Source organism: Rhinopithecus bieti, unplaced genomic scaffold, assembly GCF_001698545.2.
Source record: "Rhinopithecus bieti isolate Rb0 unplaced genomic scaffold, ASM169854v2 scaffold_46101, whole genome shotgun sequence".
Taxonomy (NCBI): Eukaryota; Metazoa; Chordata; class Mammalia; order Primates; family Cercopithecidae; genus Rhinopithecus; species Rhinopithecus bieti.
The window spans coordinates 3,193,987-3,210,641 of NW_016819049.1; the positions used below are offsets into that span (position 1 = coordinate 3,193,987).

Below are 16,655 nucleotides of genomic sequence, written 5' to 3' on the forward strand. Positions count from 1 at the left end.
TTTCTTTCTTTTTTTTTTTTTTTTTACTAAGTCTTGGAAATCGGTATTTTACACTGACAGCTTATCTAGTCATATTTCAGGGGCTTAATAGCCGCATGTGCCTACAGTACTGGTCAGCACAGGTCTAAGCTAGAGGTCTAGGTCTGGAGACCAGAAGCATTGTCATCACCCGGGAGCTTTTAGACATGCACATTCTCGGCTCTTCTCCGTCTCCCCAGCAACCTGCCGAATCAGACTACATTTTAGCAGCAGCCTCAGGTGACTGGTATATATATTAAAGTTTGAGACCCACGTCCCTCTAGTGAACCAGCAAGCAGGCAGGTGACAAGCTTGGCTGCCAGCTTCTTGCTAGATACGTCATTTTAGGTCTTTCAAGATTGTCCTCTGTGTTTGTTATTTAAGGTTGGTATGCTTTTGGTTTTCTCCTTGGGAAAAGAAGGATGAAAATATTGTTTAACCACTTCCCTACACAAGTGTATGCGGGAGAGCAATTGCTAAGTGTTTAAACACCACGCTATAGAAATATAGAAACAACCACAGCATTGGTTTTTTTATGTTGTTGTTGTTTTTTCTTCATTCCAGGAACAGCTTTTCTTAAAGGCCTGAAGACTGAACATTCATTTCATTAAAAACATATGGCTTATTTGCTTTTTGCCTGGTACTCTGATAGTCTCTGGGTTTGGAAATGTCACCATTGAGCAGTGTGCAATATAGTGAGATATTATGGGCAGGTTAACAATTAAAATACAGGATAATGGGGGTGTATGAAGGCATATGTACAGGAGAGAGCAACCAACCAGGTGAAAAAAGGCTTGGAGCTCAGGTACTGGTTCAGGCAGAATAAGTGAAAAGGTGAAGTCAGCCGGGCACGGTGGCTCACGCCTGTAATCCCAGCACTTTGGGAGGCCGAGGTGGGTGGATCACGAGTCAGGAGTTCGACCTGGCCAAGATGGTGAAACCCCGTCTCTACTAAAAATATAAAAATTAGCCAGGCGTGGTGGCGGGCGCCTGTAATCCCAGCTACTCAGGAGGCTGAGGCAGAGAATTGCTTGAACACAGGAGGAGGGGATTGCAGTGAGCCGAGATCACACCACTGCACTCCAGCCTGGGAGACAGAGCGAGAATCCGTCTCAAGAAAAGAAAAGGTGAAGTCAGTGGCATGTTGTAAGAGTTTCTTTCTTAGAGTTTAGACATAGGCAACAGGGAGTGTTTCAGAATTTTATTTGTTTGTTTATTTTTTTGAGACGGAGTCTCGCTCTGTCGCCCAGGCTGGAGTGTTGTAGTGCAGTGGCACAATCTTGGTTCACTGCAAGCTCCGCCTCCCGGGTTCATGCCGTTCGCCTGCCTCAGCCTCCCGAGTAGCTTGGACTACAGGCGCCCGCCACTACGCCTGGCTAATTTTTTGTATTTTTTAGTAGAGACGGGGTTTCACTGTGTTAGCCAGGATGGTCTCGATCTTCTGACCTTGTGATCCGCCCTCCTTGGCCTCCTAGAGTGCTGGGATTACAGGCGTGAGCCACCACGCCCAGCCTCAGAATTTTAAAATAGAGAAGTGGCAAATGATGGAATCCCTTTGGTCTCAGCAACTTACTTTGGGGGCATAGAGGTCAACCCTCTTTCTTGTGTATAAAGCTGACATCATCATAATCACCTAACATTTCTTGAGTGTTTAATACATCCTGGGTCCTGTACATGCATAGTTCCTATTAATAATCACAACTTACCAAGCTCTGGCTAGTTAAGTAAGTTGGCCAAGATCATATTGCTAAGTGGTAGAGCTCAGGTTTGGACTCAGATCCACCTGACTCTAGATCTGAGAACCTGAAAATGAATGAAGGATAGTGAGGAATTTGAGAAAGTCCCCGGCATCACATATTTTGCTATCAGTAATTTCTTCGACCTTCACAAGTTAACCTCTAAAGGGGTGGAATTATAGCTTCTATAGCTTTATTATACCACCTACCTATTTTCTGTAGATAACTCTTATCTTTTGAGATTCTGTATTAGTTTTCTAATGCTGTGTAACAATTGCCACAAACTTAGCTTAACACATTATCTGACAGTTTCCTTGGGGCAAGAGTCTTCTGGTGTGGTGTGACTGAGTTCTCTGCTCATTGTCACAAGGCTCGTATCAAGGCTTCAATCTCATCTAAGGCTTGGGGGTCCTCAGTCAAGCTCATTCTTCAAGTCCTTGGCAGAATTCAATGAATTGCCATTGTAGGACTGAGGGCTCTATTTTCTTACTGGCTGCTGATTGTGGCCATTAACACTGAGGCTACCCACAATTTTCTGCCATGTGGCTCTCACAATGGCAGTTATTCCTTGAAGGCAAGCAGGAGAATATTTCCACTGCTGAAATCTCTTGAATTCCTCTATTTATAAGCCCAGACTTAAAGGGCTCATGTGAGTTGATAAGGTCTATCTGAATAGTATCCCTTTTTATTAACAGATCAACTGGTTAGTAACTTTAATGCCGTCTGCAAAAATTTTGTTTGCCATATAACATTATCTTAGTCCATTTTGCATTGTTATAACAATACCTAAAGCTGGGCAATTTATAAAGAAAAGAGGTTTAATTGGCTTATGATTCTGGTGGCTGAAAAGTCCAAGATTGGGCAGCTGCATCTGGTAAGGGCCTCACATTGCTTCCACTTAGGGAGGAAAGCAGAAGGGGAGTGGGTGTGCATAGAGATCACATGTTGAGAGAAGCAGCAAGAGAGAGAAATCAAGAAAGCCAAACTCTTTAACAACCCACGCTCATGAGAACTAATTCATTCCTGAGAGAGCAAGAACTCACCCCTGCCCCCTGCCCCACCATGAGGGCATTGATCTGTTCATGACAGATCCACCCCCAGTACCCAGAAACCTCCCCATCTCCCAACAGTGCCACATTGGGTACCAAATTTCAACATGAGTTTTGGTGGGCCCTAAGCACATCCAAACCTATAATCACAGGAGTGATATCATATTCATGTTTTCCCCACACAGTCAAGTTAGGAAATTTCCCCCTTTTCTGCTCTATTAAAGTGAAATAGACAAAAACTGTATATATTTAGTGTACAACATGATGTTTTAATATATGTAGGGGAGATTTTATGAGGGCAAGGACCATTGGGGGTCATCTTAGAATTTTGCCTACCACAGATCCTGACTGCCAAGTACCATTCTTCTAGTCTTTCACTGAACTGTTTTAAGTATCACAGACTAATTTAGACATACTTTTGCTCCTGTTCCCTGCCTAAAATCCTTTCCTCATGCTGCTTTCTCAAATCTATTTGATTCAGTTGAAACCCTAGCCTGCAAAAATGTCTGTCAACTTGTTTGCCGCCTCTGAATTCTGTAGCAGTAACATGACAATACTATGCTGCTGTGTGACATTATTTTATAAACTTTGAACAGCCAAACTTGAGTGGTTCTTGCCAAAGTTCTTAGTTCTAATATGGTGAGACCGAATGCTCAAACAGTAAGTCAGGCAAAGCAAATTTTTTACGAATAGGCAGCAAAGATACACAGAAATGGAGGATCCATGGTTAGCTGATCCCATGGCTCAGGAAAGCTGCCCTGGGCAGATAGATAGAGCCTCATCTGCATATACCCCATGTTGCAGCACAGATGAGGGACTCCAAAAACACTTTGGGTTTTATACCCTGGATATGACTGAGATTGCTGAGTACAAGTGTTGCAGAACATCCTGTTTTAGGAAAAATGAAGATATGGCCCAGGTTGTTCTGGAAGCTTCCTCCTTATCTCAGGATGTTGCATTCTCAGTACATTCTGCCTGAAAATAGCAAGCAAGTGGGGGAAGAGTTGGCATGGCCAAGGCCATCCAGGGACCTGTCATCTTGCAATTCTTTAATTACCTACGCTAGCAACTGAGGGCAGGAAGCATTTCCTATACTAACATTTTTATCTTCCTTGGAGCTTCCGTACAAAATAGTTACAGGTTTTTAGCTCCCCAAATGTAGCATTCCCATTTTGCGTGAATGAAACAGTTAAACATCTTAACCTAAATAAAATTGTTCCTACTAATTTTCTACATCCAGATCACTTGTCCCTGTTATTTTATTCTGTTGTTCTAAAATCTGATGTTTCTTTTTTCATTATACTTTTCCTTAGATGAAACTTACAGAAATACAGGATGGCAGTTGACAAAATTGCTGATATCTCAAATTGTGATTCAATTCTTAGTTCAACAAATGATAGGCAAGCCCCTAACTGCATGTAATTTAGTCTTTGAACATATTTTAGCAAATAGGTCTTTTATTTACTATCACTATAAATCATAGAATTCTTGAAGTTACGAATTAGAATTCATTCTGTTGATAGAATGAATGATCTTTCTGGATTAACTTCCTCCCTTGGGCCACCTTACCTGAAAACTGCAAAGGATTTACATACTGCCTATTCCTTAGATAAAATATTTAAGATATAAATACCCCTAGGGAGGAGGGTAACACTCTTTACGTTCTGTTATCTTTTGCTTTGTAATGAAACCAACATAAGTCTTAGAGATTTAAATTTTAATTCTTAAAACATGATTTATTATTTTTCAGTTTGTTGGACTCAGCTGGGTGTTTCTTCTGCTACTCCTGGTGTTGGCTGGGGTCACTCTTAAGGCTGCATTCAGCTAGGAGCTCAGCTGAGGCTGAAATGTTCCAAACTGGCTCCAACACGTCTGGTGCTTTAGTTGGAGTGATCGAAATGACTGGGGGTAGCTGGGCCTCTCCCAGACAAGGTAGTTACACAGGCTTCTTACAGGGTGGCTCAGGGTGCTGAAAGAATAAAAGGAAGCTGCCAGGCTGTCAGAGGGTCAAGGCCCCAGAAGTGTGGCAAAGCATCACTTATGCATTCTCCTCATTAAGGAAAGTAACAAGCTTAGCCCAAATTCAAGTGTGGATGGAAACAGACTCATCTTGATAGGAGAAGCAGCATGTTTGAGTAGGAATGGAATTACTGGCATCCTACTACATATAATTAAGAGCAATTTTGAATTGATGGGAAGCAGGGTCGGGGGGAACAGGTTGGAAAGGAGCCTGGTTATAGCAAGAAGGGCTTTACTTGTGTAACTCCTCAACATCAATATGCACAGTGAGTGAAGAGGATTTTTTAAAGGGAGGTAGAGGATACCTAATATAGTAATTTCATTTAGAAATCATTTGTCAAATAGATCAGGGAATCTGAAGTATGAGGGCTACCATGGATGAGACCAAGGATTCAAACTCACAGTGACACTAGGGCTGCTCTGAGGATAGCAAGATAGTCATGTTAGGTTTTTATTGATACGTTAGATTTTGTATTAGTTTAAGCTTTAGTTTCCATCACACTGATTACAATGATCTCTCTCCTGCTGTCTTTTACCCACCTACTGAGGAAGCACATAATAGGTGGTCCTGTAACCAACTTGAGAGGAAAGGCATCCCAAGGAGGGTCAAATTTTTTCAGACCTGAATCAGCCAGATAAATGGGCAGAATCAAGGAGCCATGATTTTCCAGAGGAAAAATGCCCTAATGTTAGAAGGAGCATGGTGTTAACTGTCAGTTACTGAAAGCAGCTCACTATTGTAGTAGTGGATGAATTTAGGACTTCTGAGGTCAAAGTTAGGAATCTTAAAACTTGGAGATAGCCCATTCTCTAGCACAGCTTGGCACATTCTTAAAAGCCAAGTGTCCTGCAGATTTTGTTGCCTTGATCTCAAATGCTTTTCCTTGAGGTCTTCATGAGGCTGGCTTGGTATCATTATCCAGGTCTCAGCTCAAATCAATCACTCAGACGCTTTTTTCTGACCATTCTTTCTATACTAGCTGAAGCACAATAGAATGCTTCAGTATCCTTATAGCACTTACTACTCTGGTACAGGCTTAAGTTTGTCAGGATCTGCATAAGAGTATGTAAACTCCATGAGTTTGCCTGTTTTGTTCACTACTATATCCTCTAGGCTTAAAACAGTGTCTTCAACTTACTATGAGTTGAAAGCTTACTATGTACAAAACACTGTTCTGGATGTTTGGGATTATGAATCAACAACATGCAAAAATCTTTACTTTTGTTGCATTTTAGCCACATTATATTCTAGCAGTAGGGGACAGATAGGATTAAGGTTAGCTTCAAGGATGTGAAAAAGGAGTTAGATGTGTGGATATAAGGAACAGTGACTAGAGGGGACAGCTAGCTAATGCAAGGGCTGTAAGGCAGGAGGATGTCTTTGGCCTGCATGAAGCTAACTGGCTGCGGCAGAGTGAACAAGGGGAAGAATAGCAGCTGAGGTCAGAATTAAAAGCCATGGTAATGTTTTTGATTATTATTTTGAAATGGGGAGCCAGTGAACAATGTCTGGCAGAAAATTAGATGTCTCTTTGCTGCTGTGTTTCGAGCAGATTGTAGAGAGTTAAGTGTAACAGCAGGGAGATCAATTAGGAGGTTATTATGAAACTCCAGGCAAGAAATAATGGGGATACAAATTTGGCATTCCTTAGCTATAGGCCTGGAAGTAATCCCAGCACTTTGGGAGGCCGAGGCTGGTGGATCACCTGATGTCGGGAGTTCGAGACCAGCCTCGCCAACACGGTGAAACCCCATCTCTACTAAAAATACAAAAAACTAGCTGGGCTTGGTGGCGGGCACCTATAATCCCAGCTACTTGGGAGGCTGAGGCAGGAGAATCACTTGAACCTATGAGGCGGTGGTTGCTGTGAGCTGAGATCACGCCACTGCACTCCAGTCTGGGCGACAAGAGCAAAACTCCATCTCAAAAAAAAAAAAAAGCTGTAGGCCTGGATGTGATCACCTTATCCTGATCTACTTAAAATCCGACTTTCAAACACTCACAACCATCCTGGTTGCTACTTCAGGAATACTTTCATAAAGCCTGGCAGTTAAGTTACTAAGTTCCAACTTGCTTTGCACATTATCTTAAGATAGAAATGATTTATTTTATTTATTTTATTTATTATTTATTTATTTATTATTTTTTATTTTATTTTTTTTTATTTTTTGAGACGGAGAGTCATCGCTCTGTCGGCCCAGGCTGGAGTGCAGTGGCCGGATCCTCAGCTCACTGCAAGCTCCGGCCTCCCGGGTTCACGCCATTCTCCTGCCTCAGCCTCCCGAGTAGCTGGGACTACAGGCGCCCGCCAGTTCGCCCGGCTAGTTTTTGTATTTTTAGTAGGAGACGGGGGTTCCACCAGTTAGCACAGGATGGTCTCGGATCTCCTGACCTCGTGATCCGCCCGTCTCGGCCACTCCGCAAAGTGCTGTGGGATTACAGGCTTGAGCCACCGCGCCCGCCAGAAATGATTTATTTTAATGATGATGTGGCAATGATCTGATGTTTTGCTTTGGTTTAAAAAAAAACACACCCATACACAAATCCTTTTTTCCAGAAAGATTATATAGCTCCTAAAAATAAATTCAAATCAGAACTTTGAGGGATCAAAATTAAAGATAATTTACCAAATTATATCAAGACTGAACTCTTTATGGGCCAAGCATGGTGGCTCACGCCTATAATCCCAGCACTTTGGGAGGCCGAGGTGGGCGGATCATGTGGTCAGGAGATTGAGACCATCCTGGCTAACACAGTGAAATCCCGTCTCTACTAAAAATACAAAAAATTAGCCAGGCGTGGTGGTGGGCACCTGTAGTCCCAGCTACTTGGGAGGCTGAGGCAGGAGAATGGTGCGAACCCGGGAGGTGGAGCTTGCAGTGAGCCAAGATCGTGCCACTGCACTCCAGCCTGGGCGACAAAGCAAGGCTCTGTCTCAAAAAAAAAAAAAAGACTGAACTCCTTGAAGGTAGAGAGCAGTTCTTGTCCGTCTTTATATTTTCAGCCTATTGGCACAGTAGAAGCAATCAATCAATGTTAATGAATATCCAAGAATCTGAAGTTACCATAATTATAACACATCAAGACACAAAACAAAATTACAAAAGGAAATTTATTTCAAAAGCATAAGGGGACATTTACATTTAAACAAGGTGATAAACAGGTGTCTTGCAAAAGAAAAAAAAAATCCATGGCATTAAGTTTTTCATTCAAATTCGGAAGCAAAAATAACCTAAGTTGTGCACTATTGCCTTAGGAAAGGGAAGGGGAAGGGTGAGGGATAAGTGAACAGTCAACTCAGTATCAAACTTGAGAAAGTAAAGTCACTTCTGTGTAGTTTTGAGTTTACAAATATGCTTATAAAGAGGAAAAGTGGTAAAATTATACTTAATGTTCAAATTTATTTAGTTGTAGTCTCAATACAATTTCTGTACTTGAAATGGCTTTGGGCCACTGGCTGATCTATCTCTGAGGTCCAGACTAGCTGGTCGTTTTCAAATGGCAATTTTATATTCCTTTGTTCAGATTCCAAGGGAGTTTAGGTTCAGCTCATGGTCTTTAGGAATGTTTCGAGATTATTGCCACCACTCCATAGCCAAGCTGACCAACTTTTGCTCACTTGTATCATTCTAGTCTTTCAAAACTATTTTCCCCATACACATGTGCAGTAATTCTAATAAAGGAGTTTTGCCTCCTCTGCAGTGTAGAGGTAATGGTAATGAAGACACCTGCATTGGAATCACAAACTATTCCTCAAAAAAATACATCAGACTACTAGAAATGTCATTCAGGCAGTTGTTTTGAATAGCAAACTTGGGGAGGGAAGATTAACTGTGAAACAAAAATATACAAAACATTCAAATGCAGAATAAAGGGTCTATGCTACTAAAAATGCCCATGACATTAAACACTCCACAAACCCCCCATCTGTTGTTTTAACCTAAAAATTCTATTGGCTAACTTATACAATAATTTTGATTAATAACCTGAGAAGTTAAAATCTTGAAAGTGGCAAAAGCAAACCGAGAGAGCATCCCTTACTTATTGGTACCATGTTATCAAGTCACTTTTTCTGGGTAGCCCTGGTTATTAAATCTCCAAATTCTAAATTATACTATCTCTTCCTGTAGAAACCAGTATGTACATCAAATTCAATATTTTGGTTGTATTTCACCAATAGCAACTCCAATTTATCTTTGAAAATGCAGTCTTTATTTTTAGTTTTAAATAACAATAATCATGTAAGTGCAACTGACTTAGAATCCCTTGCTAGTGAGAGTAAAAACCTAAATAACAAGTTAACGGATTCAGCCTCAAACGGATAATCACCGTGTCAGACTACCCGTTCCTGGAATTTAAAAAGTGATTTATGTTGTGTAGTCAAGTTTCACAGCATGCATATATATATATACACACACACACACACATATATGCTTATGTATGTATGTATATTATACATACACATTTCTATTCAAATAGTAAGATTCCATATTCAAAAGTTTGTATCACAATATATGGAAAAGAATTAAGTAAGCAGTGCAAAGCAACTTACTTTCTCCTAAAAATGTAATGTCATTCCTATATTTTAAGAAAGCTATGTAAGTATTTTGCTTTTATGACATTAGGTAGGAATGCTGCACCACTGCCCAGCAGCTTTATTAAACAATTAAAACAAAATGTTAAGATTGACCATTACTCTTCTCCATATATTGGGCAAAAAACTAAGAGGGAAGAGGAAAATCAGTGACCTTTCAAAACTGATGATCTTTATCAGCAGAACTAGACTGAATTTCATTACATTTTAGAATGAACAGCTCTCAACAACAAATTATCAAGATGTTTAAAAGTAAAAGATTCACAAGTTGAAGTCTGAATAATGATACTGCAAAAACAAGTCAAGACTGCAGACAAAGCATCCAAAAATATCACTGTGGTTTTACCTTGGACACAACCATGGTCTGTTACAAAAGTAGATCATACATACAAAGGTATAAAGAACATTAAGTTTTTAGCTGAAGGCAGCAGTCTGTTTAAAGGGATATCCCCGGCAATCCAATGAGTAGTAGAATTTAAGTATATTAAGCTCATGACAATGCTGAAGAATGCTGATGTCTTATTCAGTAGAGTCTTCCCCGACTACGATTTCCTCGTGTGCCCCAACCTCGGCCACCTCTACTTCCCCTGAAGGCTCCTCTCTGCTCTACGAAAAAGCGAACAAGGGTTTAGGTCTTGTTTAGGATTTCATGGTACAGCAAACACAGAAGAAATGTAGCTCATAACTCTGAATACAGCAGTAGGCCCCATAAGAACAGAACTAATATTCTGCTATTCCATCTACAAATTTAGCCTGTACATAAAACAAGAGCAACGTATATACTGAAGTACATAAGGCAAGGTACCAACTACATTTGTGATAGTTGCTTAATTAAATGTATCCCAGTAACAAAGTTGTTTCAAGGTGATGTTACGGTAACTACACTTTTTTTTGGAGGGTCTTGCTGTGTTGTTCAGGCTTGAGTGCAGTGGTGCGTTCACAGTTCAGTTCACCATAACACTGAACTGGACTAGAGTGATCTTTCTGCCTCAGACTCCCCAGTAGCTAGGTCTACAGATGCACACCACGTTTTTTTTTTTTTTTTTTTTTTCTTTTCTTTTGTAGCGACGGGGTCTCATTATGTTGCCAGGTGGATCTCAAACTGCGGGCTTCAAGGGATCGTCCTGCCTCAATGCTGGGACTACAGGTGTGAGCCACTGTGCCCTGCCTGTACACTTTTTTAAAAACTTAATTATTCAAATTCACAAATAATAATTCTACATATTCATGGGGTAGCATATTTTGATACAAAGAATGTATAGTTATCAGCTCAGGGTAACAAGCATATCTAACATCTCAAACACCTATAATTTCTTTGTGTTGGGAATATTCACTATCCTCCTATTTGAAAGTATATATTAACTATAGTCATGCTATAGTGGTACAGAACACTAGGACTTATTCCTATGTTATTTTGCATTCTCCCTCAAATCTGTCCCTATCCTTTCCTTCCCCCTATCTTCTCAGCCTATAGTGTGTGCTATCCTACTTTTTAATTCTATAGGATTAACTTTTTAACACTTCCACGAGGGAGAACATGCATTAATTTTCCATTGCTGGCTTATTTCACCTACTATAAAGTCCTCCAGTTCCTTCCCTGTTGCTGCAAATGACATTTTTTTTTTTTTTAATGGCTGAATAGTAAGTATCCCATTGTGTATAATACCACATCTTGTTTATCCATTCATCTGCTGATGCACCTGTTGATTCTGGGTTGATTCCATGTCTTGGCCAATGAATAGTGCTACAATAAACATGGGGGTACAAATGTCTGACTTTTAATCACATTTACATATGATTTACATATGATTAAATATGTAAATGAGAAATATCTTCACTGAACTTCCAAACTTCCTCATTGTGGTTTTGATATGCGTCACCCTGATGCTTAGTAATGTTTAGAATTTTTTCATACATTGGCCATTTGTATGTCTTCTTTTGAGAAATGTCTGTTCAGATCCTTTGCCCATTTTTAATCTACATTTGTTTTGCTATTAAGATGTCTGAATATCTTCTATATTCTGAATATTAATCCTCTGTTGGATGAGGAGGTTACAAATATTTTCTCCCATTCTGTAAGTTGTCTTTTCACTGCTGATGGTTTCCTTTGCTGCACAGAAGCTTTTTAATTTGATATGATCCCACTGGTTTATGTTTTTGTTGCCTGTGGTTTTAGGTCTTAGTCATAAAATCTTTTCCCAGACCAATGTCCTGAAGTGCTTCTCCTGTTTTCTCTTATGGTAGTTTCATTGTTTTAGGTCTTACATTTAGGTCTTTGATCCATTTTGAGTTGATTTTTGTACAGGGTGGGAGGTGGGGATCTAGTTTCATTCTTCTGCATATGGATACCCAGTTTTCTCAGCACGATTTATTGAAGAGACTATCCCTTTTTTTTGTCCTTCCAATAAGTGCTCTTGCTACCTTTGTAAAAAATCAGTTGGCTGTAGATACGTGGATTAATTTCTGGTTCTCTGTTCTGTTCCACTGGTCTGTATCTATTTTTATGCCAGTATCATGCCGTTTTGGTTACTACATCTTTGATTTATATTTTGAGATCTGGTAGTGTGATAAATCCAGCTCTGTTCTTTTTGCTCAGGATTGCTTTGGCTATTTGGGGTCTTGTGGGTCCAAATACATTTTCAGAATTTTTTTTGGTGGCAATTTCTCTGAAGAATGTCATTGTTATTTTGATAGAAGTTGTATTGAATCTGGAGATCACTTTGGGTAGCATGGTCATTTAAAATATATTAATTCCTCTAATCGATGAGTGTGGAGTGTCTTTCAATTTGTTTGTATCCCCTTCAATTTATTTCATCAGTGTTTTGTAGTTTTCCTTGTATAGAAACCTTTTCCAGGCCAAGCGCGGTGGCTCACACCTGTAATCCCAGCACTTTGGGAGGCCAAGGCGGGTGGATCATGAGATCAGGAGACTATTCTGGCTAACACAGTGAAACCCTGTCTCTACTAAAAATACAAAAAATTAGCCGGGCGTGGTGGCGGGCACCTGTAGTCCCAGCTACTCAGAAGGCTGAAGCAGGTGAATGGCATGAACCCGGGAGGTGGAATTTGCAGTGCGCCGAGATGGCGCCACTGCACTCCAGCCTGGGCAACAGAGTGAGACTCTGTCTGAAAAAAAAAAAAAGAAACCTTTTCCATTCTTGGCTAATTTATTCCTAGATTTTTTTTCATAGCTATTATAAATGGGATTACCTTGATTTCTTTTCGGCTATTTCACTGATCATGCATAGAAATGCTACTGATTTTTGTATACTAATTTTGTATTTTCTAACTTTTCTAAATTTATCAGTTGTATGAGTTTTTTGGTAGAGTCTTTAGTTTTTTTTTTTTTAAATATATATATATAACATCATGTCATCTGCAAAGAGAAACAATTTGACTTCTTTCCAGTTTGGATGGCCTTTATTTCTTTCTCTTGTCTACTTGCTCTGGCTATGACTTCAGTAACAACTTCTTAGTTCTTTATTTTATTGTCTATCATTACTAAAGGTAACTCATATAACTATGAAAAATAAATTATCAATTTCGAAAATCAGGTTAGACTAAAAAATGTCCCTCTGAATGCAATAAATATGCAATTTTTGTTTTGATCACAGTATTTCACGCAACTGGACTCTCACAAATGTAGATCTAAGTGCTGAGTTTTTTTCACTGCTTTACCAGCTACATAAGCTTCTCAGAGTACTGCCAAAAAGGTGCTATGTGTGTATGTGCGTCTGAGTGTGTTTCAGCTACTGATACAAACTAAGCATATCTTTTGCTGAAACATCAAGTCACTTGTGTTATACAGTAGAACAAGTCTCTCTGATCCATTGGTCAGTCAGTCACTTTTATAGCCACAAAGGTGTCGTCCCCGTGAAGAAAACTGATTGAAGTTATCAACAAGGCTGGACTTTTAATCATATGTAAATGAGATCAAATCTCTTCATTAACTTCTAAACTTCCTCATTATAGCAATCTTGTTAGCAGCAATAGAGAGAGCTTGGTTTTGCTGTTTTTGATCCACAATCTTGGAGGCTTGAAAAATACCTTTTCAGTCAATATTGCAATAAATTATTTTGCCATTATGTCTTATTAGGGCGATGTCTTGATTTCTTTTTTTACCCCCCTTTCTGCAGAAAGAAAAGTAATTCAGTTCTAAGACAGGAAACTCAATGGACCTTTCCCCGATTTGGCTAATATTTATCTGTATAATAGAATGGGTCTGATTCAAAGTCACCTTCTTATGCCATGACACATTTTTACAAGTTGATTAGTATGCAAACCATTTGAAAATGAAATCATTATATTTATTATCCTAGTGAACACATTCAGAAAATCAGAGGTGGTTTCTCCAAGGGCAAGAAGCTCCCAGAGACAGATCCAGTAACTATGGGGGCATTAAGGTAGGGCAGTAGCCTTTTGTGGGCCATGACTTCTACATTTTTGACTGTTCAGACTTAGAGCCACCTGTGCAGATGCCTGCACATTTCACCCTACCATACTCATTATTCACACCAACACACTTACTGTCATAGATACCATTATTAGCTTTAAGCCAAAAGACTACTACAGTCCACTCTTTCAATTTTAGTATGAATTTGGATTACCCTCTATTCAGCTGTACCTAATGAGGAAATTAAATACACTGTATGAAGGTACTATTTGATTGATGTAGTTATCTTTTCTATATTATAGTTATATTTTCTATAAAAAAGCTAATGCTTTTTTACCTCCAATTGATACAGCCATTTCTATAGTACAGAGATTCACCAAATTTTCTTCTTTTCGAAGAGTTTCATCCTAAAAATACTTCTGCATTTTCATGATTTTTTCAATGGTTTCAAGCTTACATTTTTTTTAACTCACTGCTCCCAGTTTAAATTAAACTTTAAGGATTATTTTATATTCCAAAAGTAAAGAACACAAGTCACAAAATGTAGAACATTTAGTACTTTTAGGTTACTGGGGGAACTTTGTGCACTGGAAGGAAAACGAAACGTGGGTATATGTTTATGAATGCACTGGGAAGTTGAACTAATTTGTGAGAACCAATACCATGTTTGTAAAGCAAAAAACAGAGATACTGGTTAGTAAAGCAATAAACTTGGATACTGAGAACTGCTTTCATTTCAATAGGTGAAATAAAGTCAAGCAAATGCTTCAAATTTTGTTGTGAGAATACCTATGACCTGATAACATTAAATTCTCAAATGTAAAATAATTGCAGAAATTCATTGTTCTTTCCAATAAGAAGAGTCAGATTTTAGTTTGCTTTTGCATGTTTGCTTTGGCCTTCTGTTATTTTGAAGACTGGGAATAACTGAAGTAGTGACTCCTGGATTTTGTCTTGAGTAAAACTTAGATTATGTTTTCACGTTGACAGTTTTTTTTTTGTTTCTTTTAAAAAACATTGTATACAATCTAAAGTGTCAGATTTTCACATTCTTTTCCACAAGCATTGTATCACCTGATTCTCACTATTGAGCAGGCAATGAGTTTCACACAATAGAATCCTCATGTAAAATCAAATTGACTTGCCCAATAAAAAGGAGTACAATTCTTGTATTGCCACAGCTCTTGATTACTTTCATTAAAGCCACATTCTCCCAGTATGTGAGATAACTGTTGATTTTAAGAACGGTACTGTTAGACACATTAAATCATACAAGTGACAGAGAACGTGATTCAACCAAGTAACAGAGAATCCTTTCCCCTTACAAAATACTTTCACAAATATTGTTATTAGAAGGCTGTAAGAGCTGTTACCTCATTTTCAGATAAGAGGCAAGGAGATGCACATTTACATACTGTTATGTAAGTAAAAGAGTTCAGTGATCATCCTTAAAGATGTGTCAGAGTCTGGAGGGGAAGGGTTCATGTTTCAGTGTAAAATTGGCTTTCTATAATCTGTTTGCTCAAACATTAGAATAATGCAACTGTTACAGAAGTAATTTACTGTTAAAATTATCTCACCTTGGAAACAAAATTACAGGTATGGTTCAGAATCTACTTTTTTTTTTTTTAATTTTAAGAGACAGGGTCTTGCTTGGTCCTGCAGGCTGGAGTGCAGTGGCACCATCATAGCTTACAGCAGCTTTGGCCTCCTGGGCTTCAGCGATCCTCCTGCCTCTTGCCTCCTAAGTAGCTGGGACTACAAGTGCGTGCCACCATACCCAGCTAATTTTTAAATTTTTTTGTAGAAATGGGGTCTTGCTTTGTTTCCCCAGACTGGCCTCAAACTCTTGGGTTCAAGTGATCCTCCCACCTCGGCCTCCCCAAAGTGTTGAGTTTACAGGTGTGAGCTACCACGCCTGCCTAAACTTTGTCTTCTTAAGCAAGGTAAGGAACTGACCTGATATTTCTCTCCATTCTTTTAAAAAAAAGATCCATGAGGAAATAAGCTAATGAGAGATAAACTTTACTTTTGATTCAATAGCCGTAGGAGAGGATGGACTGGTATGAAGCTCTCCTGGCTCTAATGACTAAAGGGTTTTAGGAAGCACTGATAGGAGGATTGCATTCTGGGTAGAGGGAGAGACTGCAATAGAACACATCTTCCTTGCTAGATGATGGCTGAACATCTGACTCCACTTCTGTGACTTCTTTTCAACTAGCTACAGAAGATGGGAGTATAGGCAGCAAGCTGACAACGTCCAAGAAAGAGCATTCATACTAATATCTCTCAGAAGCTATACCCATCCCTGAGGGAGAATGCACAGAATGCCTTGCCTTGAAGCTGCAACTGGGAAAGCATGGAAAGAATGGTTTGGTCAACTTCTTTTGTTTCTGTTGGTTCCTCTGAATACAAGAGGCATATTTTTCTTTAAGTGCTTACTGTTTAATGTTGCATGCTCAATACAGTGAGCCCACAAGGGTGAATGAGAGAGGAATGGGATAAATCGTTTCCTCAACAGCCCTAGTTCTCCAAGCTAATTCAGAAAAGTCATCGGATAGAACCATGACACTGTATATAATTACTAATTAAAATAAAGTACAACACAATTTCTGCCTAATCTCCCATATTGCTTGTACCCAAACGGAAACGCTCACCATAATTAAAGTTGCCCAAATTGCTGCTATATTTCCCACTGGGAGGGTTATAAATCTGCCTGGCATCTCTTTTTGGTCCTGCTGAAGATTTCTTGGGTGGTGAACCTGAAGTCGTATCTTCACTGGCTCTCTTTTGCCTGTAACAATAGGAAGAACAGCAATTAAAAAACATTCTATTATGCCAAAAT

General features: G+C 39.3%; 1 protein-coding gene and 1 long non-coding RNA gene across 3 annotated transcripts in view; one reads left to right on the forward strand and one right to left on the reverse strand.

Annotated features, from left to right (window-relative positions):
• LOC108519250 (uncharacterized) overlaps positions 1 to 16,431 on the forward strand; it is a 17,606-nt gene extending 1,175 nt beyond the window's left edge. Inside the window, exons 2-3 of the long non-coding RNA XR_001882586.1 lie at positions 4,554 to 4,735; positions 16,032 to 16,431. This is a non-coding gene — a long non-coding RNA (uncharacterized LOC108519250). The remainder of the gene's footprint in view (positions 1 to 4,553; positions 4,736 to 16,031) is intronic.
• Positions 7,917 to 16,655, reverse strand: part of API5 (apoptosis inhibitor 5) — a 32,832-nt gene continuing 24,093 nt past the window's right edge. Inside the window, exons 13-14 of one of the 2 annotated variants that reach the window (XM_017858098.1) lie at positions 16,468 to 16,604; positions 7,917 to 10,018 (exon numbers count right to left, since the gene is read on the reverse strand). In XM_017858098.1, coding sequence (XP_017713587.1) covers positions 9,996 to 10,018; positions 16,468 to 16,604 — 160 coding nt within the window. In that variant the 3' untranslated portion in view covers positions 7,917 to 9,995. Of the gene's footprint in view, positions 10,024 to 16,467; positions 16,605 to 16,655 lie in introns of both variants that reach the window. The other variant, XM_017858097.1, reaches the window with a different exon arrangement.